Below are 26,293 nucleotides of genomic sequence, written 5' to 3'. Positions count from 1 at the left end.
ACAGTCAAGAAAAGCAGTGCAAACACACTGCCAAACAGTCACAAAATGTGAGGTAAGGTTTGCGTACATATTGTTTATCCCCGACTCCGCCCACTATGAGAGCTTGTGTGAGAGTTGTTTAACTTTTATCCAAGAGCATCTAAAAACATCCTAAAACATTTCAAAATTAGGAAATTAGTTCAAGTCGATAAACCAATCCAAGCTAAATTGATAGCAGTGAATGGAGGGAAACCAGCATCAGAAACCAATATAAGTGGCAAGGTTTACCTCGTTCCTTCATGCGTCATTCAATATCCTTCTCCCCGTCTCTCGAGCTTGGTCGTTCACTGTGTATTTAGCAAGAAGCAGTCTTCAACCCAAAAACCTAGGGAACCGGATTGGGGACAAGGTTTTTTTGTCATTTGAGGGGCATTTTGAATATTCTGAAAAATAAGAGGTGCAAATTGCGAAATACGAAGAAAAAAATTTTAATTTTTTTTTACTAAACCCTAATTCCTAAAATTATTCTCTCTGTTTTTTTTTTTTTTTGAAAAGTTTTAGTTGAATAATAAACTCTATTTAAAAGTTTAAATCAAACTTTTTTTATAATCAAAAATAATATCATACAAATTTGTTGACATTTAATATGAGCCTAAAGTAGGACAGTCAGACTCGCTCGAATTGAATTTCCTGATAACATAATGAGTTGATCCAAAACACAACTTATCATGATAAGTCGGGACTCGCAAGTGGCAATATTTTACTTTTTGTGAGTTGGGCTAGGATTCGTACTTGGCGAATTACAGGCCCAAAGTCTCACTCAAAACTCCTCCAGGGCCCAAATCAGATAAGAACCAAGGTATTGAAAAATCGCACCGGCCGGTCGGCCGGTCCAACAGATGAGGGACACTCAGTCCGGTTGGTGTTAGATAACCGGGCATCTGGAGAACCGGTTGCATTTGTGAACTTGCTTTGAACCGGTCGGTATGCACGAACCAGCCAGTCCTAATGAAGCTAATAACTACGTCGTTTTGGCCACGTGAAAGCCCTAAAGAATCAGTGAAATCGCAAAAGCGACTCCCAAGTCCCAACCCAGGTCTCTCGCCGTCGCTCAAGCTCCCACAGATCCACTCGGTCACTCCCAGCCCAGGATCCCACCGTCGCGGGTCGCTCAACCACTCTGAGGTGAGCTCGTTAGCTTCGTATTATTTCGTCTCCTAGATTAGTCCTACTCTAAGGTGGTCCATTGTTGAGCTTGAGTTTGCGACAGCTCCTCCTATATGTGTCTTTGGTAGTGCAGGGTCTGTCGGTGGGTGTGATTAATTATTAGGTCGGTTGGGATTCCCATTAAGGCCTCAAATTTTCTTGCTTTCTAGTCGCCAAACACAGAAACACTACCTTCGTCGTCTCTGTTGATCTCTCGATCTGTTGCTACTAGATTCGAGAGGCGACTCTTATGCTCCGAACTCGGCTACGTGAGCAATTGATCTTGAATCACCGACGCGTAATTGGACTGCGATCGAACCGCCGGAAACAAGATTTTTAGTCTACGTTATCGGTATGTCATATCTTTCTGTAGAGTCTCGAATTCATGAACTCTGATGATCGAAATGTTGTCTTCATTACCATGCACGGACTTCTAAAAGCGTTAGGGTGGAGGATTGTTATCGATGATAATGATTTTTTTTAATTTGTTCTTTGTACCTACCAATCTACCATACTTGATTTTGAGAAATCACTATATATTTTTTCTGGATCAAATACAATATGTTTTTGTTTCGTGATTTTAAGTTTATCTTTTTTCTAAGGAAGCATATTGAGCCAATTTTTTATGCTTTTTAGATAAGTGGCGTTGGTTTGTTGTTTCTTGTCCTAGGAATATTTTAACAGCAAAGACGATCCTCCATCTACTCATGAAATAAACTGAAGTGAATTTAAGGTTTGTCGATTCATACTTGGTTACAGAAAGGGAGCTTGAAACTTCTCCACTATGGTTGAAATGCCATTATGGTACCGTCATATCGTCATTAGATGTTTTGCCAGGGATCCCTTAATGTAGAATCGACTTTATTTTTAACATGCTTTACATGGTGTTTGTCGAAGGGAGATGTGGAATTTTATTTTGGAGTTAGGACTTGAATGAGCCCCTTCCTCTTCTGAGATTGGAGATATCCGATGGTGTCCCTGCTGAATGATTAGTTTCTGACTCTCTCTCTTTTTGTCTTGTTTTCAGATTGGCATTTGGAGTTGGCTTTAGAAATTTGACGGACATCGGGATATCTTTGTCTGCATGGGAAAGAAAACATCTCAGACGGAAGGCGACGAGAAAGGCGAAAAGAGGAACGAGGATTATGGCTTGAAGCAGGTAGATAATGAGAAAAATGCTTTGCGTACTGACTTGGAGAATGGATTTACGTTGAGTGATGAAGATAAGAAAAGGAAGAAAAAGAGACATGATGTTAGTTGTGATGATGTGGGATTCAGTGATGTACAGGATGTAATCTTAGAGGGCAATATACAAAATGATGGTATTGAGATTGAGAAGAATCGGGGGAAGAAAAAAATAGAAGAAAAAAGGAATGAACAGAAATTTGTGAAGGCTGGACAGAAAGATAGGAGAAATGACAATGAGGGAGCATTTAATATGGTGGAAGAAGCTTTAAAAGCAACTGACATTCGTAAAGCGAAAAACATTAATGTCCAAAAAAATGACCAGGAGGATTTAGAAAGCTCTATTGAGTTGGAAGCAACAAAAGAAACGAAGAAGAAGCACAGGGAGAATAAGAACAAAGGTAGAATTATCACGACTTCTTCTGTGATTGATGACCTTGAAAGGGGAAGAACGGAAAAGATTAAGGGGCAGAGAATCCATGAGAATGAAGAAATTCCTAAAGTTTATACTGGTGAAGATGCGAATATGAAAAAGAACAAGGATAAAAGAAAGAGGGACAAGGATGATGACTGTAACATGGAAAGGATGACTGATGGAGAAGAGATTGTGATGAATGATGGGGAAGAGCGATATCAAAAGCGGGAGAAAAAACTGAAGAGGGATAAGGATGGTGGTCATATCATGGATAGAAATAACGTAACTGATGGGGAGGGAAAAAAGCTGCTGGTTGGGAATATAATGGAAAAGGCAGAGTCTTCAAGTAAGGAAAGGAAGAAAAAGCAGAAGAAGATGAAAAATCATGATGGTGCACTGGAAGCTTTGTCACCAGAGATTTCTGCTGAGGAGCCTAATGAACAGAAACAGAAAGAGTTTTTACAGCATGAAGGAGATACATGTTTGACTAAGAATGTGGACAGAAAAATTAAAGTTGATGCTTCAAACGATAACTGCTACAAGAAGAAGATGAAGAAGAAGCAGAAAAAGAAGCAGCAAGAGGATGAAGAGAAAGAGAAGAATAAGACGCAGTCAATTGAAATTCATTCAGATGAACAAGGTCGTGAAGGAGTGCAAAGAACCAGAAAGGATGATGATATTATTACTCCATCAGAAAAATCTAGAAGCAAAGACAAAACTAAGAGAGTAAGTTTTAATGATCATCCGGAGGTTTTTCCATTATCTGATGGTCTTAGTAATGAGAAGTATGATCAGGAAGATGGCCTAGTGCGTGGCAAGCGATTCTCGCCTCAGGAAGATGAGATGGTTAAAGACGCTGTTTTAAAATATATAGAGGCTCATAGGTTAGGTGAAGAAGGTCTGGAGATGGTTTTATACTGCAAATCTCACCCTGAAACAAGGCATTGCTGGAAGGAAATAGCTGCTGCCTTACCTTGGAGGCCCCATGAAAGTGTATATTATCGAGCCCATACTTTGTTCCAAAGAAGCGAGAAGCGTCAATGGACTCCTAAAGACTATGAAGATGTCAGGAATTTCCATGAAAAACATGGATCAGACTGGAAAAAGCTAGCTGTTAAAATGGGAAAGCATAGGATTCATGTAAAGGATACATGGCGTAGAATAAAATTGCGCAATACAAGGAAAGGACATTGGTCCCAAGATGAGTACCAGAATTTGTTTGATTTAGTAAATGTGGATCTCTATATGAAGGCTTTACAGGAAAAGAAATCCAAGCATGGGATGCTACGAGATAATATCAGCTGGGAGGCTATTAGTGACAAGTTATTAACCAGAGCCAGTCCACTTTGCTGCATGAAATGGTATGACCAATTAACATCACCTATGGTTGCTGAAGGTAAATGGTCTGATACGGACGATTATCGCTTGCTGATTGAGCTTAATAAGTTGGATGCTTGCTGCATGGAAGAGGTAGACTGGGACAATCTCTTGGAGCATAGGTCTGGAGATATATGTCGAAAGAGATGGGGGCAAATGGTCAAACACTTGGGTGCATATGGTAACAAGTCATTTGCTGAACAAGTTGAAGTTCTTTCTAACCGGTATTGCCCAGATGTACTTGAACCAAGAGAGATATATGAGAGCAAACCTCACGTTCCATGAAATCAGCATCCGATAATGTGTTTCTGTCCTCAATTGGTTATCTCCCGAAGAACCATTGTTGCAGCCCACAGATCTGCATTCCATGAACATTGCTACTCAGTATTGATGTATCCTTTAGTCTCTTTTCTGTTCTTCCTGTTGTACTCTTGTTCCTTCCATCCAAGTCTTAGTAACTGTTATGTAAGTTGAATTATCTAATGTTTGTTGGGTAGTATTTGCATCATAATAATATTTGCTCTCTTTTCTACTTATCTTTAGTTGTTTGTATTGTTATCAGTAACTCTAATGCCACAACTCTATGCTGGTAAATCATTCCCAATTTTTATTAGTTGTTACTCTATCGAAGATTAAAATGGAGAAAACTGAGAAGTCCCCTTTTCACTTGTGTACTATTTCTCTCTGCCTTCTTGAAATAGTCACTTTTTGTTCCCTCTATCTTTGGCTGGTAGAGAATGGGTAGAACCATTGGACAACGATCATATCCTGTGATTCAAAAAAAGGAAGGTACCTGTGGAATGTTACCAATGACCACGAGTGTCAACTCCATGATGATTTATGGAATTTAGGCATCTGGAGTTGGATGATCGTTATGAGATGGTTTGTGATTTTGAAATAAAATTTTTAGGATCTGAAAGAACTGATGCCGTATCTGTTTTGTTGATAATTAAAAAAAATTACAAGTAGTTGTAGAAAAAATTAAAGAAACTGGAGAATATAAAATTTCTAGGCAAGTAGGCATCAAACTCCAGGTTTCTTGCTATTGCACAATCCTTGTATTTTTCTTGGAAAGCAACGGATTGAAGCTGGTTTTATCCTTGCGTTGTCCGTCTTTCCCATAGATCATGTCCATGTGCAGGCTTAAAAGCCGAAACTGCCTAAAAGAGCTTTCAAGACATAAATGAAACCAAAACGTAGTTTCACAGGTTTTAGCTGCAAAAAGCGATTAAATTGCTATTCATGCACGTCTCAGCTTGCACTGGTACATGGGATTGAAAGTTTCTATCAGCTTCAAAATGTGAAGTTGAATAGATGCTTTCAATATGTTTAACGCCGATGCTTCTTAGTGCGAGCAATAGCTGCATGTTTGGTTCACTCCTACTGGTTTTATCGCTCCATACTGTTGTTCTTATATTGCCATCTGTATAACTGTCGAGTACCGGCGTTGATAGATATGTCTAATTCACGTTTACTAGCCTTTAGTTTAAAGTCATTGCGGTTACTCATATTAATATACTGCTAGTGCTAATCCCATTGTTACTTAATCTGTCATGTCCATGCATGACCATTTGGAAACTTCTTTCTCAAATGTGAAATACTATTTATTTCAGGTGGTAAATTTAACTTCATGGCCGATGAGAAGCATAGGATTCTGATGGTTTCAGATTATTTTTTTATCCCAACTTTGGTGGTGTGGAGGATCACATGTATTATCTATCCCCAATTCCCAATGCTTTCTAAAGCTTGGTCACAAGGTCAGAAACATATTTATAATTTAGTTCTTGCATGCTTACCCTGCATGATTTTTCATACTGGCAAAGAGAACTTTGGAAATGGTATCTTTCTCCCGTTTCAATCGAGAATGTAATACAACCAATTGGAGAGGGATTCAATGTTATACTGTATGTTCTATCTTTGATGAACTTCTCTTGCCCTCTCTTTTTTTTTTAAAAAAAAGTTTTGTTTTTTAATTCTTCCTACTTCTTCCTTCTCAAGACAATTGACTTATTCTTATTGGCTTTTATTTTGGGTCTTACAATAACCTGTTCTCTTCTTTATGTTGCTCTCCTGCTAAGCCAGAGTTTGGCATTGGTTATGCTTTACCTGCTCCTACTTCTTTTTTACTTTGTGATTAGAGATAAGTAGAAGTTGGTAAACATGAGCAACTCAAGTGCCCATGGTTTACTCTGCAAGGTCATCCATCGAGGCCCCACCCTCGAGAGGTTCCATGTAAACCTAACCTTAGTGAGGGGTGTGAAGGGCTCACTATTTGACAAGTTCAACTGCTTTAAGTTTCTGTTTGGTTGTTTAATTCATTTTTCTTTTAATGACTGGTTAGATGGTGGTTAAGACCCATCCTTATGGAAATCGCTCTGGTATCAGATCCATCATACGTGACAAATGGTCTGAATGTTTCTATGTGTTATGATTAGCATCTGTTAGAATCTGTTAATATATGTAAATAGCTTAAGTCTAGGATGGAACCCTTCCAGTTGTATGGACTACCTTATCAGGGAGAAAATATCATTGGTACATGGGCATCAAGCATTCTCAATCTCTCTGTCATGAAGCTTTGATGCATGCACTGATCATTCACTCTGTGGCTTTGCTGATTTGAAGTATCCACATGAACAAAACAAAGTATTCCAGAAGTCTACCATTTGTATCAAAATGTGAGTTTTTACCCTGGTACTGCTTATATCGAAGTTTGGTTCATGCTCGTTTGTCTATTGGCATATGTTTTGTTGTTTCCCTAATATCTACGTGACTACATTTGTTTTTTCTGGATATGGCCAACAAATTTATGTTTTATTTGCTTGGATTGTGAAAGATGTCAATCTATAGCTATATGCTGTTTATTGTGCTGGGAAATTGGTTGACAGTAAATTTTGTTTTAGGGGAAACGTTTAGCTGGATGGCATGCTCTGTTGTAGAAGAAAAGTGTGCAGTTTACTTTGCAATGTGAATGTTGAAGGAAAGTCGAGATGTTTGTCTTCTCTCCAACGATTGACCTACACCTTCAAAATGACCATATTCAACGTTTCATCCTCATTTCTCCATCACGCGGAGGTCAAATTAGACCGACCACTCGTGCCATGGGCCTACACCTCCATTGATGCTGATGTTAAAAGTTCGGTGTCAAAAAGTCCAGTGAATCAATGGATAGCTCTGGCCAAAGGCTAATGGGAGGTTGAGTTTGGTCTGAACTGTGGTTAATGTAGAGCGGATTAGATTGGTTGTCCGAGTTTAATACTTTATAACTAGCTCAATTGTCCGATGGGTATGTTGAGTTGAAAATTCTCGGTTTCCAAAAACAAGTGATTTTAATGTGAGTCAATTGTGTTCTATACTGAATGGTATGTTATTAGGTTACAACTTACAAGAAAATAATACAAATTTGCTGGTGGGAAATAATGTTATGCTCCTACATATAAAGGGCTTAGCATATTTGTTCCTATCCTGGAAAGTGGAAACCAGAGTAATTAACAAAGAGAATGGTCAATTTTATGGTGAGACTGAACTAAAATAAAACATATTCCTTTTTTCCTTACTCCTGTCACCGTCGAAAAGCAATTGTAAAAACAGAACTCATCAGCCAGAGTGTAATTCCAACTCATCTGGGAGCCCACGACACTGAAATCTCAGTCGGAATCTTCATCTTCTCCGACCAAGTCTTCGATTGTAAATACAGCTTCGAAATCTTTCCAGCCACCTGTCCCATATCTGGCCGTTTATCTGGATCCTCTTTGACGCAGTCGAGGGCTACACGTGTCAGCTTCACGGCAACTTCCACCGGGAACGAGTCTTTCAGCCTCTTATCGACCCACTTCCTCAATCTGTCTCCGCCGCCGTCGATCACATCTATCGCCGTCTCGATTAACGAAGTCCTTATATACTCACCTTTCGCTTTGTCGAATCTGTACTTGAAAGGCTCATCACCGGATAATAGCTCCAGTATCACTACTCCAAACGCGTACACGTCCGACTTCTGTGTTGCGATCCCCGTGGTTTGGAATTCCGGCGACATGTACCCTCTCACGCCTTCGAATTGCATTCTTGTGCTATCATATCTCCTAAATCGTATTGGTGAAGAAGACTCCTCAAGCATTTCCACGATTTCACCCCTAAAAGAACCGGCGGTTCTGCCCTCATCATCGTCCATCTCTCCACACAATTGCGCTGCACCGAAGTTACAGATCTTGGCTTTGAGTGACGGTTCAGTCACCATAATACTACTGCTCTTTATGTGATTATGAGCGAACGTTATGTTTAATCCAGTTTTATTGTGGATATAATCGAGGCCGTGTGCTATATCCGTTGCGATTTGCATTCTGGAGATCCAGGAAGACAAGACTGTGAAAGTAGGGTTCCTTTCGTTCCGCAAACAGTCTGCGAGATTAGCGCCATTAATGAAGTCATACACGAGGTATATGTGATCTCCTGAGACAGAAGCTCCAAGGAGCTTAATTACGCTGACATGGTGGCTCCTGCATATCACCGACAACCGTTCTCTCAGCTGTTGCATCTCGATTTTGCATCTGAACTTGCGTTGGAAGATCATGCAGTTTCTTCCCCGCAAGGTACCGCGCCAGGACGGGGTGGAGGAGGAGTGATGCTCGGCAAGGAAGTTGTTGGTGGCGACGCGAATCTCGGATATGTCGTAGAGGTGAGGGTTCTCCGGCAATGTGTTCCGGAGGCTGGGGAGAGAGGTCCGGCTGGAGAGCGTTGTGCTTGTTGCAGAAGAATAAGAAGAAGTTGCTACGTAATTTGAAGTTGAGGGATCTGAAGAGGAGCTGGTGGCGAATTTCGGGGTTTTGATGGCGGTAGGAGGGGACTGAGTCTGAGGGGGTCGAGTTCGGAGGGTCTGACTCGGGCGAGACCGGTCTGAGTTGGGATCGTAAGCGTCAACAGCCATTTTGGTTTTGCACATAAGACGGGAGCTGAGTCAGCAAGACACCAAAGATTTCTTTTGGGGAAAAATGTTGAGTAGCGGACTAAAACCCATCACGGAGTAGGAGGAGGGGCTGGGGAGATTCGGTCGTCGTCGTCGAAGCTTGAGAGACGTCGGAGCCGTGTGTTGCTAACGTGCGGATAAGGAGGTGCCGTTGCCACTGCGCTTGATATCATAATGGGGTGGTGGATTCATTGCGTCCTGGCGTTGGGCAGAAATTAGGCATAAAGTGGCTGCCAACTGGCTCACTTTCTAGAATTCTTTTCAGTTTCCATAGCCAGACCAGTCAAGGAAGCAAAGGCTGTCGCTTCCTTCCTGACAAATTGTGAGGGCACTTGCAATGAGAAAGTGTTATTGGGTCAATAAAGATGTTGTCTTTTATCGATGTGATTGTATTATAAAATGTGTTTTGTTTATGTGATTATATTGTAATAAGTGTTTTGTTGATGTGGATGTATTGATATTTGATGTGTTGGTGTAGTTTTGTTGTGAATAATATGAAGGAATGAAATATTATTGGCCTCTATATTGGGTGGGAAGAGAAATTGTATAGAAATTTGTGTTTTGTTGATATGGTTGTATTGGAAGATGTGTTGTTGATGTGGTTGTATTATAATACATGTTTGACTTGATTTTTTGTATAATAGAAGTAGGATCAGACCAACATTTTTGTTGGCCCAACAAATACTAAACCATTGCAATTGCTCTGACTGAGGGTCTCAGGCCGACTGTTTGAGGTTGCATTTGATTATAAAACTTTAGCGGATAATATTACAGACCCCAAAATATGATTCTCAAAAGTCCCTCAAATCTATGTGGCATTAAAATAATCATTGATTAAAAATATAAATATTTCACTTCAAAACCAATACTTCACATTAAATGAGAGTTTTTAAGGGTTAATTTTAAGTGTCTCAAACATTATTCAACTTTAAAATCTCAGTGTGGAAGGTAAAAATAAATTTTAAAAAATCAAACGAGAAATCATTATATCAAATAATCAATAATGAGTGGATCGATCGATATCTTTAAGCTTTGGGAACGCCAGTATTGACCATATATTTATGGCGGCATTGACATGTAATGCCATTGACATTTTTCTAGAATTAAAGATTAGGCACAACTCGGTACTTTTGAATGCATGAGTGGATGAATTTTCCTTCTTTCATTTATTTAATTTGATTAATAGTTGTAGAAACTAGAAAGTAAGCACTTCAACGAAACATGCCCAATTCATTTATTAGAGTAATAAGAATGATGTATATCACATTAATGTTCAAATCTCACTTTCTCATTTAAAAAAAAAAAAAAACTCATCATATCAATTGACCGGTCAAAACCAATGACCTAGCCGATACAATTCGAGATTTTTCACGGGGATGAACTAAGTTATTAAGCCCATAATTTTGTTTACAAACCCACCTGGCAGGCAGCTTGCAAGGGCTGTTGAGGTGTTGATTTGAGGGCCCGCTGTGATGTCAATTGGGGCCACAACAGCATTTTCATAACATATACGAAAGCCCACGGATCTTCAAGAAGTTTAGGGCCCATTAATGTCCTTAATCCATGGATAGCTTTAGTCATATCCCATTAATTGATTTTTATAAGGAGTGGTCAACTTAGATTAGGGTGTCTTTAAAAAAAATCTGAGTGTGACTAAAGTTACCCTTAATCCATTGAAGGTCTGGCCCATTAATCCTCGTGCTCGAAGATTGGCTCACAAGTGATAATCCTTGTATTTAGACTTTAGAGGACAAAATTTTCTACCCTAAGCCCCGGGGCATGGAGAACAATTTCGTTAGTCATTCGTGATTTCCTCTTCCCTTTCTGGTCATATATGACGATTAAATGCAATGCCGGCCCATGCATGCTTTCTATCTAGCTAGTTTGGTGTTGCATTAACTACCTATTTCTTCTTAGTAACGAGTCAGTCAATACTTAAAAGTAAACGCCGTAGTCAATACTCTCATCTCTGTTTAACACTTTGACCAAACCCAACTCACTGGTTTTAATTAATTAATACCTCCCTCTCTCTCTATGTATACTATATCTTTTTTTATCATCACAGTCACACAATTAAGTATTTCTCCTTCCCAAATGGCAAATACGGTTTCACTTATTCTTGCCTTCTTCATCACTACCACCATTTCCTTCCCATTTCTTTCCCGTGCCATCTCCTCCTGCAACGGTCCATGCCAAACCCAGGACGACTGCTCAGGCCAACTCATTTGCATCAACAACAAATGCAATGACGATCCCGATGTTGGGACCCACACATGCACCAATGCCAAACCCTCTTAAGGTATATATATTTTATTATTCTATTATTTTTTAATAAAATTATGGACCTAAAGTGAAGCCCATACATTTGGCCAAATTTGGAATCCTCCTACTCAAAAGTTTAAACCCAATTACTTGTATTATAAACTAGAGATTTCATTTTTTCAAATGTGGAGCATTTCGTGTGGGTTCTCCAACACTCCTCTCACACCAATGTATCCCCAAATATTGGGCCTCCTCATTGAACCCTTCAAATATGTGCGACCACTTTGGGCCAATAGTGAGTATGTGTAACCTCTTTTGAGTTTACATTAAATTTGCTTGCCTTTGGGTATTTTTTTTTTGGGAAAATTGGGAGCCGGTGCACTAAATTGTACTTATTTGTAAAAAGATGCAATCATTAAAACATTCTTTTAAAAAAGTCCATTGGGAACCTGCTTTTACCAAAATAACCTCAAATTCCATCTTCCTTATCACGACACCTTCCCTCATGATTTCACGCATCTCAAGCAGGAAAAACACTGAATAGCTATGAATATTTAGGGGATTAATCCATGTTCCTCGGTAATGGCTTGATGTTCGTGAAGTAAAGGGAGGAGACGGGCTTTTGCGATTACTGAGGGTTCTGAATTCGGTTGCATATTCAATAATGGATTACAACTGCAACAGGTAAATGAAATCTGACCTCGCTATTTTTAATGCTGAAACTACATTTATTATTGTGTTTTGTTCTTTTCAAGTTTGGAACTGCAATTTTTGATACTGAAACTGCATTTATTATTGTGTTTTGTTCTGGTGCAGAAGCAACTTTCTGGTTCAATGGTATAATTTTAGTGGATTTAGGGTGTAATTGATACTATAGTGATACTAAATGTGTATTTCATTAAATTGATATCAACAATCAATTTGTGGGAATATAAGTGATTGAGGGATTTTTGATTTGTTTACTGGTGAATTTTAGTGCAGATATGACATTTTTCTTTAGAATTTTGTTGCACTGATACAATAGTGATACTTTTAAACAGAAGGTCCAATTTAGTGTTCAATTTATATCTTTTCCTCATAAAATGATGATACAAATGTTGGAATGTAAATTGATTGCATTACATATCTTTCTAGTTCAATGGTATAATTTTAGTGGATTTAGGGTGTAATTGATACTAAATGTGTATTTCATTAAATTGATATCAACAATCAATTTGTGAAAATGTAAGTGGTTGAGAGGTTTTTGATTTGTTTACTGGTGAATTTTAGTACAGATATGGTATTTTTCTTTGGAATTTTGTTGAACTAATATAATAGTGATACTTTTAAACTGAAGGTCCAATTTAGTATTCAATTTATATATTTTTCTCGTAAAATGATGATACAAATTTGGAATATAAATTTAATTGCATTACATGTCTTTCTGGTTCAATGGTATCATGTTAGTGGATTTTTGGTGTTGATGATACTATAATGATACATCTCTGATATAAAATTTATCTTTCGCACTTGGGGGAGCATATAGCTCTTCGCAAGCACATCCAAGATAATACTCCTCTCCACAAGCATGGAGATAGCAGACAACACTTTTACCTGCAAGTATAAGTAAGTATATGTTACAAGTCAATAATGTTTAATCTCCAAATTAGTGGATTTTTTAAACAAAAGGTCCCCAATAGCAGTAAGTATATGTTAAAGTCAACAACTCCCATGTACAAGAGCAGGTACGGCCTGCTTTGAAGGATAAGCAGCCAAAGTAGTAGTCGACGATGCAGATGCAGGAGTTGTTGCGGGAGTTGTGGTCGGTGCCGCAGCTGGTGATTGACCGCCAATGCCGGCTACAATGAGGCATAACAATGCAATTCCGAGCACGCTACTTAAAGTGCCGACGAATTGCAGAGCAAGAAATTGGATGAAGAAGAAGGAGGAGGAGGGTATTGTAGGTATAAACAAAAAAATATCTTAAGTTAAATGACCAAATTACCCTTAAATTGTACTTTTTTACAATTTTAAAAAGGCTCAGGACCTTTTTATAATTCAGTTGTCCAAAGTGTTCTTAATGTCAATTGTCTATTTATTTTTTTAAAAAAAAAGGTCTTTGCAGAGCCTCTTTACTTCATTAGGAGCAGAATTGAGCTCTTATACTATGTTGAATTTATGGACCTAAGGTCCAGCCCAGACACTTAGACAAATTGAGCTATTATAATACAAGATTAGAACCCTCTAACTCAAAAGCTTAAACTCATGAGTCTAGACCCAACTAATTGAACCTACGTCCAATTAAGTGTCTTATAAACTAGAGATTTCATTTTTTTTTTTCAAATGTGCCACATTTGATGTGAGTTCTCCAACATTTTTTATAAGGAGATCTGCTTAATTAACATAATATGTATCATGTTTTTTTGGTGAACCATATGTACCATGCCATATATTTTGTTGGTCAACGACGACTATTAATTCCTACTGTCACTTGATCAAATATAATCTAACAGGCGGAGATGGTTGTCAGCCCTCCGGCAGCCTCACATGCGGCGGTGAATCATACGACCTATACGAATGCTCTCCACCGGTCACGTCATCCACAATAGCCAATCTTACTTTAAACGACTTCAGCGAAGGTGGTGATGGAGGCGCACCTTCGGAGTGTGACGGGAGTTGGCACAATAATACAGAGCTCGTGGTGGCGTTGTCGACAGGATGGTATAATGGTGGGTCCAGGTGTGGGAGGATGATAAGGATAAATGCTAGTAATGGAGGAAGTGTTACGGCGAAGGTTGTTGACCAGTGTGACTCCACGAAAGGCTGTGATGAAGAGCATGCTGGACAGCCACCCTGTAAAAACAATGTTGTTGATGGGTCTGCAGCTGTTTGGATGGAATTAGGCCTCAACGAGGAACCTGGCTTCGCCGTAGTTACTTGGTCCATGACCTAGCTAACTCTACTTTAGCTAATTTGATAGATCCGCCATCATTGGACGGAGTGTGTTGGCCATATCTATCTATTCCTGGTACATCATGATCATGTATTCATGTGGCCTATAATTAATTATATGGAATAAAATGGAGTAATATATCACCATAATTTACTTGTGCACATGAATTGTACACACATAATTTACTTGTACACACATAATTTACTTGTGCATCCATCTGATTGGCCACACTATTTGAACAAGATTGCTCTTGTAAGTTGTAACCTTGTTGACTAGGGCCGAAGGCTGTGAGAGAGGCCCAACCCAACTAGATTTAACTTACATAAGTTGCGGGCCTCAACTAGGGCTTGGGTCCTATCACGCAGCCCAAGTTTAGGCAGGTGAGAGAAAATTGGGAATCGTGTTTTTAGGCCAACTACCCACACAGGCCGAAGCATCATGGGCCCGTGGGCCTGATCCGTTACACGAACACATAAAAAGTGGGACCTAGATAAAAATAAATCTCTCTTTGAAGCACCATGTTCCAAACCTGTGCATGTTCATGGTTCAAATTAACTTCGAAGTCACATGACGGATCCTCATTTTAAATCCTCGAACCATCACCAAATAGAGACACGAGAATGAATAATTTAAGATCATATTCTTGTACCTACTTTGCTTTGCTTTGGCATCATCAATTAATTGACAAAAGTATACACGAATTGCTAAGAGAACAAAGGCTTCGTTGTGATTCTCAAGGCTCTTTCTTCTCATGGTTTCAAATACCATAATAATTTACTGACCTTGACTTTCAGAAGATTTCAAAGATGTAATTACAATAATAGACTAGTTTGATTTCAACTTGATAGTATCAAAATAATCCCCATTGAAAATTTGACACGTGTTCTAGTACATGATTAGAAGGATATTACGAAACCATCAAGTGAATATGCAAAGAGGGTGAGGAGAAGAGTTTCTTGGTACAACCAAAGAGCCACCCTCGGCACCCCATCGAGCAAGCATGCTCGATATGAAGAGTATGCCCATCACCAAAAGCCCATTTAGAGATCAATTATTAGAAGAGTAAATGTTCGGTTTATTAACTCACGTTCTCACCCACGATCTCATCTATTAATGCAAAGATACTCACGATCTCTCATAAATGATGCCTCCAAGCTCGTATAAAATGAGATCCTCCACCATAAGTAAGCGATGCCAGCAATTACACTCAGGTATACTTAGTACGTAACAAATCAAGAGAATAGAACTCCAAACACAGAGCACTCCCCCTCTTTCCTCTTTGATTGTTATACTTACTTTAGCGTTGAAAATGTTCCCTAGAGTACACCCTCCTCAGGGGCAAACTGCCAAAGGCGTAGCTAAGGGGACTACTATAGTCCCACCAAACTTAAAAAAATAATTTATATATATATATATATATACACACTTAATTTGATATTATCCTTATATATATATACTTAACTTGATATTATCCTTATATTATCCATTCTATCACAATAGTAACTTTGATATTATCCATTCTATTAATGTTAATATCAAAAATACATAATAATACTTGTTTTTTGTTTTAAAAAATTAGATTACATTTGAAATATGACTTCTAATCATATATATTATTTCATCTTGTACATGGTATTTAATTAGTTTTCATCAATTTTAATATGTATTTATATTAACCTTTTAGTTACTTTATGAGACCAAACAAAAGATGAATATTTATCGATAATATCATTTCAATAAGTTATATTGTTGTTCATGAAAAAAATTTTGGGGTCGTTGCCCCCAAACCCCGTTAAAGTTTGTCGAATATATCAAAATACTATTATTTTTATGTCAACCCATCCCATTTCATTTTCTTAGCTCCTGCCTCTGTGGGCCCCTCAAAATTTACGTGTTTCCTTGTGCAGGCTAACTGTTAACTTAAACAAGATCATCCAACTTCAGTCTCAAATAACTAAAGTTAGTCAAGACAAAAAAAAAAAAAAAGGAAAAAACAAAAGTTAGTTTTGAGCTACATCAAGTTTCAAGTTGACAAGTTTCAATCGTACGCCATCCATACCATAGCCCTAGGGCAAGGGAAACAATATTATTGGGGACAACAAGATGTATTGAGAGAAGTGTTTTGCTAGGGTGATTGAGAATGAGAATTAAATATTACATGTATTGGTATAATAATGTAAATACGCTAACTTAATTTTTGGTATAATAGATGTGAAATCCAATATTGATTTTTGATGTATTTACGAGTGTAGTTTAAGTAGGGCTCGTATTTGAAACCAGCATGAAGGCTAATCATATTCCATGCTTGCAAGTTGGGCCCAACAAATTCTATCTATTGGAGACCATTTCTTTTTCATGGCCCATTAAAAGAGACATCAAATACTATCCATGGTGATTGTTCTTAGAGCACTTGCAAATGTGTATACTAACCAAAAGTGTGGACCAAACTTTGTGAATTTGTTTCAACCATATATGTAGTGGGTCCAACAACAAATATGTGGGCCCTTACTTTTGTTGTCTTTTATTACAATCATTGGATTTTGTGTCCACAAAATTGATTTACATAAAAGAATTTTTGTTATATAGTAGTACTTTATATTTTTTTTAAAAAATTTAGGGTTGTAGCCCCTTACGGGGCATTTGGTTGATAATTGTATGAGGCGAGCATGAGATGAGGAGGGGATGAGTGCGCTGTGAGTGTGAGATGAGTATGGGGTGAGCATAGTCATGTTTGGTATAAAATAAAGAGCGATCATGAGTGTGAGAATATTAATAGTATAATTTTCATATTACCTTTTTTCCTTTTTAGAAAATAAAATAATATTTTATAATAAAGGTACAAAAGTCTTTTACACATCAAAACTCATTCTCTCTTGTGGAGAATAGTCATTCTCACCATTTTGATGAGCTTGATTATTATTCTCCACAAGGGAGAAATAGAGGGTGAAATGAATTTGGGATTCAATCCTTCAAAACTCAACCAAACAAGATAATCTCTAATTCAACCCTCATTTCACCCTCATTCTCCCCCTCAAAACAACAACCACATGCCCCATTAGTACCGCCACTGATTGCTGTGTAAGGACACTTGCAATGGTATGTAATTATTAGGCCAACAAAGATATTATCTTTTGTTGATGTGACCGTATTGAAAGAAGTGTTTTGCTGATGTGGATGTATTGGTATTTTGTGTTTTGGTGTAATTTTGTTGTGGATAATATGGAGGAATAGAATGTTGTTGGCCTCCATGTTGGGTGGGAAGAGAAAATATATAGAAATTTGTGTTTTGCTGATATGATTGTATTGGAAGACTTGTTTTGCTAATATGGTTGTATTAGAATACGTGTTTGACTTGACTTTTTATGTAATAGAGGTGAGACTTAGAATTAATTTTGTTAGGGACATTAAACTTGCACCATTGTAAGAGCATGTCCAATGGACACTTGAAACATATTTTTTAAGTGTTCAAAAGTGAACTTTATGGAAAATTTAGAGTGCTAGGTTCTACAATGGATGAAAATGAACAATTGAAAACACACTTTCTTGATAATGACACTTGTTTTATAAGTGCCCAATTGCATTGGTCACAAAGCTAATATGTAAAAGTAAACGTTGCTTTCTCGTAGTTTGGAATTGCTGTGTTAGAGCATCTACAATGGTCATTGTAATATCCAGCACTCAAAAACCATTCTATCTCTTCTCCTCTCTCATACATGGCACAATTTAATTGGATGAGTAAATCCACAATATACACTATTCATCAACACTCCATACATTCTAACACTCCATACTCATTTTCTTTTTCTTCTTTTTCAACACCTCTCTATTCCTTTTCAACACCTCTCTATTCCTTTTCATCATCCCTCTCTTCCTTTTCATCATCTCTCTTCACTATTCATCAACTATATATATACTCCAACTTTCAAGTATTCTTTTTCCACAACTAAATTTTCAAGTGTCATTTCTTACCCGTTGTGTGCATGTAACGCTATACTTATAAAAAAAGTAACATTTCAAGTATTTGAGATACACTTCATTCTATCCATTGTGATGATATAACACTATATTTTTCCAAAGAGTGTTTTTAACAATGTTAAATATAGTATCATTGTGGATGCTCTTAAGTGCATCAGTCAATATGTTAAAGTAAACGCCGTAGTCAATACTCTCGTCTATGTTTGGAACTATGGCCCAGCCCAACCACTAGCTTAATTAATACCTCTCTCTCTCTCTATATATATATAATTATATATATCCCTTCCTTTATCATCAAACTCACACAATTAACTATTTCTCCTTCTCAAATGGCAAATACAGTTTCACTTATGCTTGCTTTCTTCATCACCATCACCATTTCCTTCCCATTTCTTTCCCATGCCATCTCCTCCTGCAACGGTCCATGCCGAACCCTAGATGACTGCTCAGGCCAACTCATTTGCATCACCAGCAAATGTAATGACGATCCCGATGTTGGGACCCACATATGCAGCAATGCCAACCCCGCTCCAGGTCTTTTTTTTTTATAAGGAGTTCTGTTTAATTAATATATACCATGTTTTTTTTTTCATGAATAGTGTCTACCACATATTTATAAAAAATGTGAAGGATCTTGGTTTTTTTTTTCCTTCCAACTATCCCATGTGATAAACTCACATTACTCATGTGAAATCATTGGAGGGTAGATCTAGTGTATCACTGCACCATTTTGGTGCACCAAATTTTTTTTAAAATATGAAAAATCATAAATATGCAGTATTTAACATGACGAATCCAACAATGTATATTTTTTTATTCTAAACAAAAATCAATTTCATCAAATTGAATCTTTTGACTTTATATTTAATGCTCTAGAATTGTCATACATTTTCATGTTGAAAACAAAAATATATCTTTAGATTCGTATTGCTAAATACCACATATTTTTCAAATGCACATTACTCATTGAAATCATTGGTCTCACATGACTCATTAAATTATGTGCGTTCATTTCATCTTTAGATTGGAGGCAGGTCTAGTGTACCACAACACCATTTTGGTGCACCAAATTTTTTTTAAAATATGAAAAAATCATAAATATGTAGTATTCAACATGAGGAATCCAACTATATATTTTTTTTATTCCAAACAAAAATCAATTTTATCATGATTGAAAATCGAATGTTTTAACTTTATATTTAACGATTTAGAATTGTCATACTTTTCATGTTGAAACAAAAATATACCTTTAGATTCGTCATGCTAAATACCACATATTTTTCATTTTTTTACATTTTTAAAAAAATTTTGATACATCAAAATGGTGCACGGATTGAGTCTGATGTTTTTCAACACTAGAGCAACCACATATCCTTCATCATTTGGGATAGTAGGAGAAAAACTAGTGAGGTCGGTTGCTTACATATGTGTGCGACATTAAAGTTTGACTAGTCCTACTACCACTTGCTGAAGGTATAATTTAACAGGCGGAGGTGGTTGCCAGTCCTCCGGCACCCTCACATGCGGTGGTAATTCATACAAAAAATACAAATGCTCTCCGCCGGTCACTTCCTCCACAAAAGCCCTTCTGACTTTAAACGACTTCAGCAAAGGTGGTGATGGAGGTGCACCCTCGGAGAGTGACGAGAGATGGCACGAGAAAACAGAGCGCGTGGTGGCTTTGTCGACGGGATGGTATAATGGTGGGTCTAGGTGTGGGAGGAATATAAGGATAAATGCTAGTAATGGAAGAAGTGTTGTGGTGAAGGTTGTTGACGAGTGTGACTCCGAGAACGGCTGCGATGCAGATCATGCTGGACAGCCACCCTGTAGGAACAATATTGTTGATGGATCTGTTAGGACAAAAAGTCCCACATCGGTTATCGAAGGGTCTTGTATCCAGCATATAAGCTGGTGCAAGCCTTCAAACACTTGTCAAGCCTTTTCCAAATGGAAGGGGCTTGGAACTGCCACGGCCCAATGGGCCGAGATGGTGGGGAGGCTTGGCTTGGGTTTGTGCCGTGCTGGGATTTTCTACATGGTATCGGAGCAGGTGTGCGCTCGTCCCCGATAAGAAGTCCACTCGTTGGGCCTTGGGCTTTGATACCCAGTCCACGAGTGCGGGGGAGTGTTAGGACAAAAAGTCCCACATCGGTTATCGAAGGGTCTTGTATCCAGCATATAAGCTGGTGCAAGCCTTCAAACACTTGTCAAGCCTTTTCCTTATGGAAGGGGCTTGGAACTGCCACGGCCCAATGGGCCGAGATGGTGGGGAGGCTTGGCTTGGGTTTGTGCCGTGCTGGGATTTTCTACATGGTATGTAATTGGTCCCTGTAAGATCTACAGAGATCAATTTGTTAACAGAAAAATCACTTGGAATAAAGTGGTAAGGATTGAGAAGTGGGTTTAAATGACACCTTTCATCATGTAAGCAGCCAAATTCTTCTAATGTCTCCTTTTCCAGATGTGCATACAGCATTCAATTTAATTAGACAAGAAGAAGGCAAGCAACAGATGCATTTGACAGAGTCCACTGTAGAGACTCCTCTGGCTATGGCTTTCACAAAAGCCAACAATTTCCCTTCTAAACAGCCTTTCAAGCACAACACAGGAGGACCAAGAAGGGACTCTGAAAGTACAACAAAAAGCTCGAAGGAGGGCATGTACTGCAAGCATTGCAGAAAAGACAACCATAACACAGAAAAATGTTTTAGATTGTTTGGCTTTCCTCCAAGGAAGAAACCCAACAACAATGGTAGATCCTATTCTGCTAATCAAGTCACTTCTCATTCTGAGGAGTCCAGCAATCAACAAATGGATCTCACCAACAATCAATGCAATCAGATCATTGAGTTTCTCAAAACAAAAGTAAATGGGGACTCTTCTCAGCACCATGCAGCTTCAGTTTCTGCAATTTCAGGTATAACTAATCCTACACAGCATATTACTAAATGGATAGTGGATACTGGAGCTTCTGATCATGTTGCTTGTCACATATCATTATTTCATACATCACATATCATTCATGATTCCTATGTTACACTACCAAATGGTCAAAAACATCAGATAAGTCATATAGGCACTGTCAAACTTACACCACAAATCACACTGAAAAATGTTCTTTGTGTCCCTAATTTTTCCTTTAATTTAATCTCTGTGAGTAAACTCACACTTTTCAATAATCATGATGTCCTGTTTTCTAAACACAAGTGTGCACTGCAGGATCCAGTCACCTTGAAGAAAACTGGCATGGGCAGCATGATTAAGGGGCTTTATGTCTTCAATCCTGATGAAGAACATAACATTTTGTCCTCTAGTAATGTTTTTTCTGTTTCTACCAGTAGATTGTGGCACATGAGACTGGGTCATCCCTCTCATGCTGTAAGCCAAATGCTACCAACTATTTTGGGTAGAAATAAAGAAGATTGTAATGAATGTTTATTTGGAAAAATGAAGAGACTTCCATTTTCTATTAGTAACTCTCTGTCTTCATCTTGTTTTGACATGGTTCACATGGACATTTGGGGTCCAAATTCCACAACCTCCATAGATGGCTATAGATATTTCCTTACTGTTGTTGATGACCATTCTAGAATGGTTTGGGTTTATCTCTTAAAATCTAAAGATGAGACAAGAAAATATATAAAAGGTTTCATTAACCTAGTTCAAACTCAGTTTAATAAAAGAGTTAAAATATTAAGATCTGATAATGGAAAAGAGTTTCTTATGACAGATTTTTATTTAGAACAAGGAATTATCCATCAAAAATCTTGTCCTTACACTCCACAACAAAATGGGATAGTGGAAAGAAAACACCAAACTCTTCTAAATATGGCTAGAGTTCTTAGAATTCAAAGTGGTCTACATGAGCATTTTTGGTCTTTTTGCATCAAAACTGCAGTCTTCTTAATAAACAGACTTCCCTCAAGAGTACTAGACCAGAAAGCTCCGATACCATGTAGAAAATCCCAGCACGGCACAAACCCAAGCCAAGCCTCCCCACCATCTCGGCCCATTGGGCCGTGGCAGTTCCAAGCCCCTTCCATAAGGAAAAGGCTTGACAAGTGTTTGAAGGCTTGCACCAGCTTATATGCTGGATACAAGACCCTTCGATAACCGATGTGGGACTTTTTGTCCTAACAGGATCTGATGCTGTTTGGGATGCTTTAGGCCTCAACAAGGGTCGTGGCGTTGTCGATGTTTCTTGGTCCATGGCCTAGCTAGCCTCTACTTTAGCTAATGCCCGTCTCCTTACATATATGTAATAAAATCGAATAATATGATCAGAGACTGCTTCATCAGGTGATGATGAACAATTTTCAGATTTTATATGCAATAAAATCGAATAATATGAAATGGTTTCAAGAACAGATTGCAGTAAGGGAAGAATAAGAATATCTTCAACATAATATAATGTAATATATCTATATAAGAATAAGAATATCTTCAACATAATATAATGTAATAGATCTATATAAGAAGGAAAAGCTTTCTATTACTATTGTTTGATGATGGACATGAATTGCACACACATAATTTACTTCTGCAAACCATCAATGTGAGATTGTGAGGTGCCTAAATGACCACACTATTTGAACAATGTTGCCCCTGTCACGCAGCCCAAATTTAGTCGTGCTAGAGAAAATTGGGATTCGTGTTTTTAGGCCATACGTGTCAACTCCAGACCGAAGTAGGGTTGAGAACTCCGGCAATAAAAGTTATTGTTGTTTTAATAATGTTAATCATAGACGTCCAATTTTCTATATTTTAAAATTTGATAAATAGATACACCAAATCATTAGTTTGAGTGATAATAATGATCTATCACCTTAATGATCATGATTCGAATCCCCTTCACAAAAATTTTAATAAATAGGCCAAATATTTCTGTTAAGGGGCCCTCATCCGGGCCGAAGCACCATGTTCGAGAGCACTTTCGTTGGAAGTAAATTATCTGAAAAAAGCCCGTGGGCCTGGGCGGCTATACGAACACAAAAACAAGTGGGAGGGACCCGGATGAAAAGAAGTTATTCGTCTGTTTGAAGCACCATGTTCCAAACCTGGGGCATGTTGATGGTTCAGAGTCAAATGACTGATCCTCATTTAAATCCAATATAAGGGGATTTATGTTGTTGGATGGTTGTCCATCACTAAATAGAGAAACGAGAATAATTTAAGATGATATTCTTTGTCTCCGATTGTCCCTACTTTGATTTGCTTTCACATCCTGATCAATCAACAAAGTATGCTGGGAAATGAGGGATTGCCTAAAAGAACAAAGGCTCCGTTGTGGTTCCTCGTGCTTTTGTTCTTCATGGTTTCAAATACCACAATAATTGACTCTCCATGATTTTAGAAGATTTCAAAGAAGTAATTTCGATCTAGTTGACAAGTTGCAATCATACCACAACAATTGACTCTCCATGACTGTGGGTGCGTTTGATAGTGTCGCAACCGGGGTCACGACGCGGACCGGCGTTGGAGGATGAAAAATGTTTAGAGTCGCCACCAATTGATTTAAGGTGCAATTGGACACCGAAAAGACCTGCGAACCAGAGAAAAGGGTACGGGGATCGATTGAGTGTGGGGAAGGTGTTAGGCACCCCACAACTCCCGTTTGAAAACGGTTACCCGGATTAATCTAATGGCTATCTTATGGAAACTTGCTCTTTGCAAGGTGTAATTGTTAAAGTTTGAATTATTACTTTCAACACACTTATCAACTTATGATAGTGTTTGAAAAAAAAAGCTTGGAATATTACTATCAATTTATGATAGTTTTTATTTGAAAATAGGTTTAAAATAACACTATCCACTTATGATAGTTTTGGGAAAAGATTTGTAAGAATACTATCAACTTATGATAGCATTAAAAAAAATTGTAATATTACTATCAACTTATGATAGTTTTTTTATTTGGAGACACACTACCAACTTTTGATAGATTTAATTTTAAAACACCAACTTATGGTGTTAACGATAAAATGTCCTACCAACTTTTGGTAGGTTTAATTTTGAACACCAACTTATGGTGTTAATGATAAAATGTCCTACCAACTTTTGGTAGGTTTAATTTTAGATACCAACTTATGGTTTATTTAATAAAATGCCCTACCAACTTTAGTAGGTTTAATTTTAAATACCAACTTATGGCATAAATGATAAAATGACCTACCAACTTTTGGTAGGTTTAATTTTAAATACCAACTTATGGCATAAATGATAAAATGACATACCAACTTTTGGTAGGTTTAATTTTAAATACCAACTTATGGTATAAATGATTATTTGGAAAAGTGTCATCTATCAATTTAACCTATTATTGCCAACTTATGGCAAATTCATAAATGAAATCAAATAAGGTTCGTAATTCAAATAAAGGAAATCAACTTATGATTTCTTTAATTGAAATGACCTATATTCAATTTTAAGCCTATATATTCATAATCCACACTTGTACAAATAATCCAAATAATAAATGTCGAAATTATACAAATCGACATGAATAAGATAAATTACACAATATGGGGGGCCAAATATACACAAATTGTAATAAACCAAACAAAATCTTGAAATTGCTCAAGCCTCCATCAACTCGTCCAAATAATATCCAAGCCCGAGCCTCGTCCAACAAAACAAACATAAAGAGAGGGAAAAATAGAATACTCAAATGTAAATCAAGATTTAAATCGAATCAAGACCACATTATGAGATTCACACGTATCCAAACCAAGAAAATCAAATCCAAATATGGTCTCTCCCGCTTTTTCCAACAAGAAATAGAAGAAAAAAAAAATGCAAAGAGAAAGGGCTCAACATATTAGTATCGAAAACACTCCCAAGCATCACATATGTCCAAGGTGAATGCAAGAAACACCATGTTTATTCTTAGTCAACATCCGAGGATGCTAAAAATGAATCAAACATTGAAATCAAGTGTAAATAGAGCAATACTTGAGTGAAAGATATGAGGGGTATGAAGCTTCTACCAAAAAAATCCAAAGAATCGGTTTTCCCCCTCTCTCCTTCTCTTCTTCTCTTCTTCCTCTCCCCTCTCTTCCTCTCTTCCTCTCTTCTTTTTTTGTTTTTCTTCACCAAAAGCCAAAGCCTCTCCTTTTTTTCTTCCTCTCTCTCACGCCTCCTCTCTTCCTCTCTTTTTTTTTTTGTTTTGTTTCCTCCCCCACAAAGTCTCTTCTCCCCTTTCTTATTCTTTTTCTTTCCCCAATTTGTGCCACATTTCTCTCTTTGTCTCCTTCTTTTTATTCTTTTTCTTTCCCCAATTTGTGCCACATTTCTCTCTTTGTCTCTTTCTTTTTATTCTTTTTCTTTCCCTAATTTGTGCCACATTTCTCTCTTTGTCTCTTTCTTTTTATTCTTTCCCCAATTTGTGCCACATTTCTCTCTTTGTCTCCTTCTTTTTATTCTTGGCTTTTTCTTTCTTATTTTTTACTTTTCCATTCTTCTAGCAAAAACAATAAAAAGATTAAAACAATTCTCTTATTTTTAGATATTTTCTAAGATTTGATCTTATTGGGTCAAGATTTGAGTATTTAAGGATCCAAGAAAGGGATTATGAATATCTATGTGCTTATAGGTCAAAGAAATGAGCTTTTGCATTTTTTGTGTTCTTTTCCTATTTTTTCTTTTTCGGATCGGACGAAATCCGGTTACTACAGCTGCCCCCCTTTGTATGTCCTTTATGAAATAAAAGGCAAACAAAGGCGTAGTCAACCGAGTTTCGTACGAGAATTGAAATACACGGGATCACTATGGCCATTCCTGGTTTGGCCAAATGTTTGTTCAAGAAAATAAAGGGGCACGGGATCACAAGGCCATTCCCGGCTTGGCCAACTGTTTGTGCAAGAAAATAAAGGGGCACGGGATCACAAGGCCATTCCCGGCTTGGCCAACTGTTTGTGCAAGAAAATAAAGGGGCACGGGATCACGAGGCCATTCCCGGCTTGGCCAAATGTTGGTGCAGAAAAATAAAGGGCACGGGATCACG

The 26,293-nt window shown here is 37.7% G+C and overlaps 4 protein-coding genes and 1 pseudogene across 5 annotated transcripts; 4 read left to right on the top strand and 1 right to left on the bottom strand.

Moving 5' to 3' along the window:
• The first annotated feature begins 1,010 nt into the window (after positions 1-1,010).
• Positions 1,011-4,698, top strand: LOC120015302 (transcription termination factor 1-like). 2 transcript variants are annotated; one of them, XM_038867671.1, is made up of 2 exons: positions 1,011-1,164; positions 2,213-4,698. In XM_038867671.1, exon 2 carries the CDS (start codon positions 2,270-2,272, stop codon positions 4,445-4,447), a length of 2,178 nt encoding a protein of 725 aa, XP_038723599.1. In that variant the 5' UTR covers positions 1,011-1,164; positions 2,213-2,269; the 3' UTR covers positions 4,448-4,698. The 2 variants fall into 2 exon arrangements, with proteins under 2 accessions (XP_038723599.1, XP_038723608.1); XM_038867680.1 differs by lacking the exon at positions 1,011-1,164 and adding an exon at positions 1,239-1,537.
• Positions 4,699-7,494: 2,796 nt separating this feature from the next.
• LOC119982423 (receptor-like serine/threonine-protein kinase At2g45590) lies at positions 7,495-9,457 on the bottom strand. Its single transcript, XM_038825792.1, has one exon. The coding sequence runs from the start codon at positions 9,093-9,095 to the stop codon at positions 7,779-7,781; it is 1,317 nt and encodes a 438-aa protein (XP_038681720.1). The 5' UTR covers positions 9,096-9,457; the 3' UTR covers positions 7,495-7,778.
• A 1,756-nt stretch (positions 9,458-11,213) lies between these two features.
• Positions 11,214-14,313, top strand: LOC119982432 (annotated as a pseudogene).
• A 4,300-nt stretch (positions 14,314-18,613) lies between these two features.
• Positions 18,614-22,675, top strand: LOC119980842 (kiwellin-like). Its single transcript, XM_038823642.1, has 3 exons — positions 18,614-18,822; positions 19,776-20,138; positions 22,432-22,675. Exons 1-3 carry the CDS (start codon positions 18,618-18,620, stop codon positions 22,506-22,508), a joined length of 645 nt encoding a protein of 214 aa, XP_038679570.1. The 5' UTR covers positions 18,614-18,617; the 3' UTR covers positions 22,509-22,675.
• Positions 20,688-22,240, top strand: LOC119980850. The gene is made up of 2 exons (XM_038823654.1): positions 20,688-21,208; positions 21,511-22,240. Exons 1-2 carry the CDS (start codon positions 20,737-20,739, stop codon positions 21,552-21,554), a joined length of 516 nt encoding a protein of 171 aa, XP_038679582.1. The 5' UTR covers positions 20,688-20,736; the 3' UTR covers positions 21,555-22,240.
• Positions 22,676-26,293: the final 3,618 nt, after the last annotated feature.

The sequence above is a fragment of the Tripterygium wilfordii genome, chromosome 2 (genome assembly GCF_013401445.1).
Source record: "Tripterygium wilfordii isolate XIE 37 chromosome 2, ASM1340144v1, whole genome shotgun sequence".
Taxonomy (NCBI): domain Eukaryota; kingdom Viridiplantae; phylum Streptophyta; class Magnoliopsida; order Celastrales; family Celastraceae; genus Tripterygium; species Tripterygium wilfordii.
This window is presented reverse-complemented; position numbering and strand designations above follow the sequence as displayed.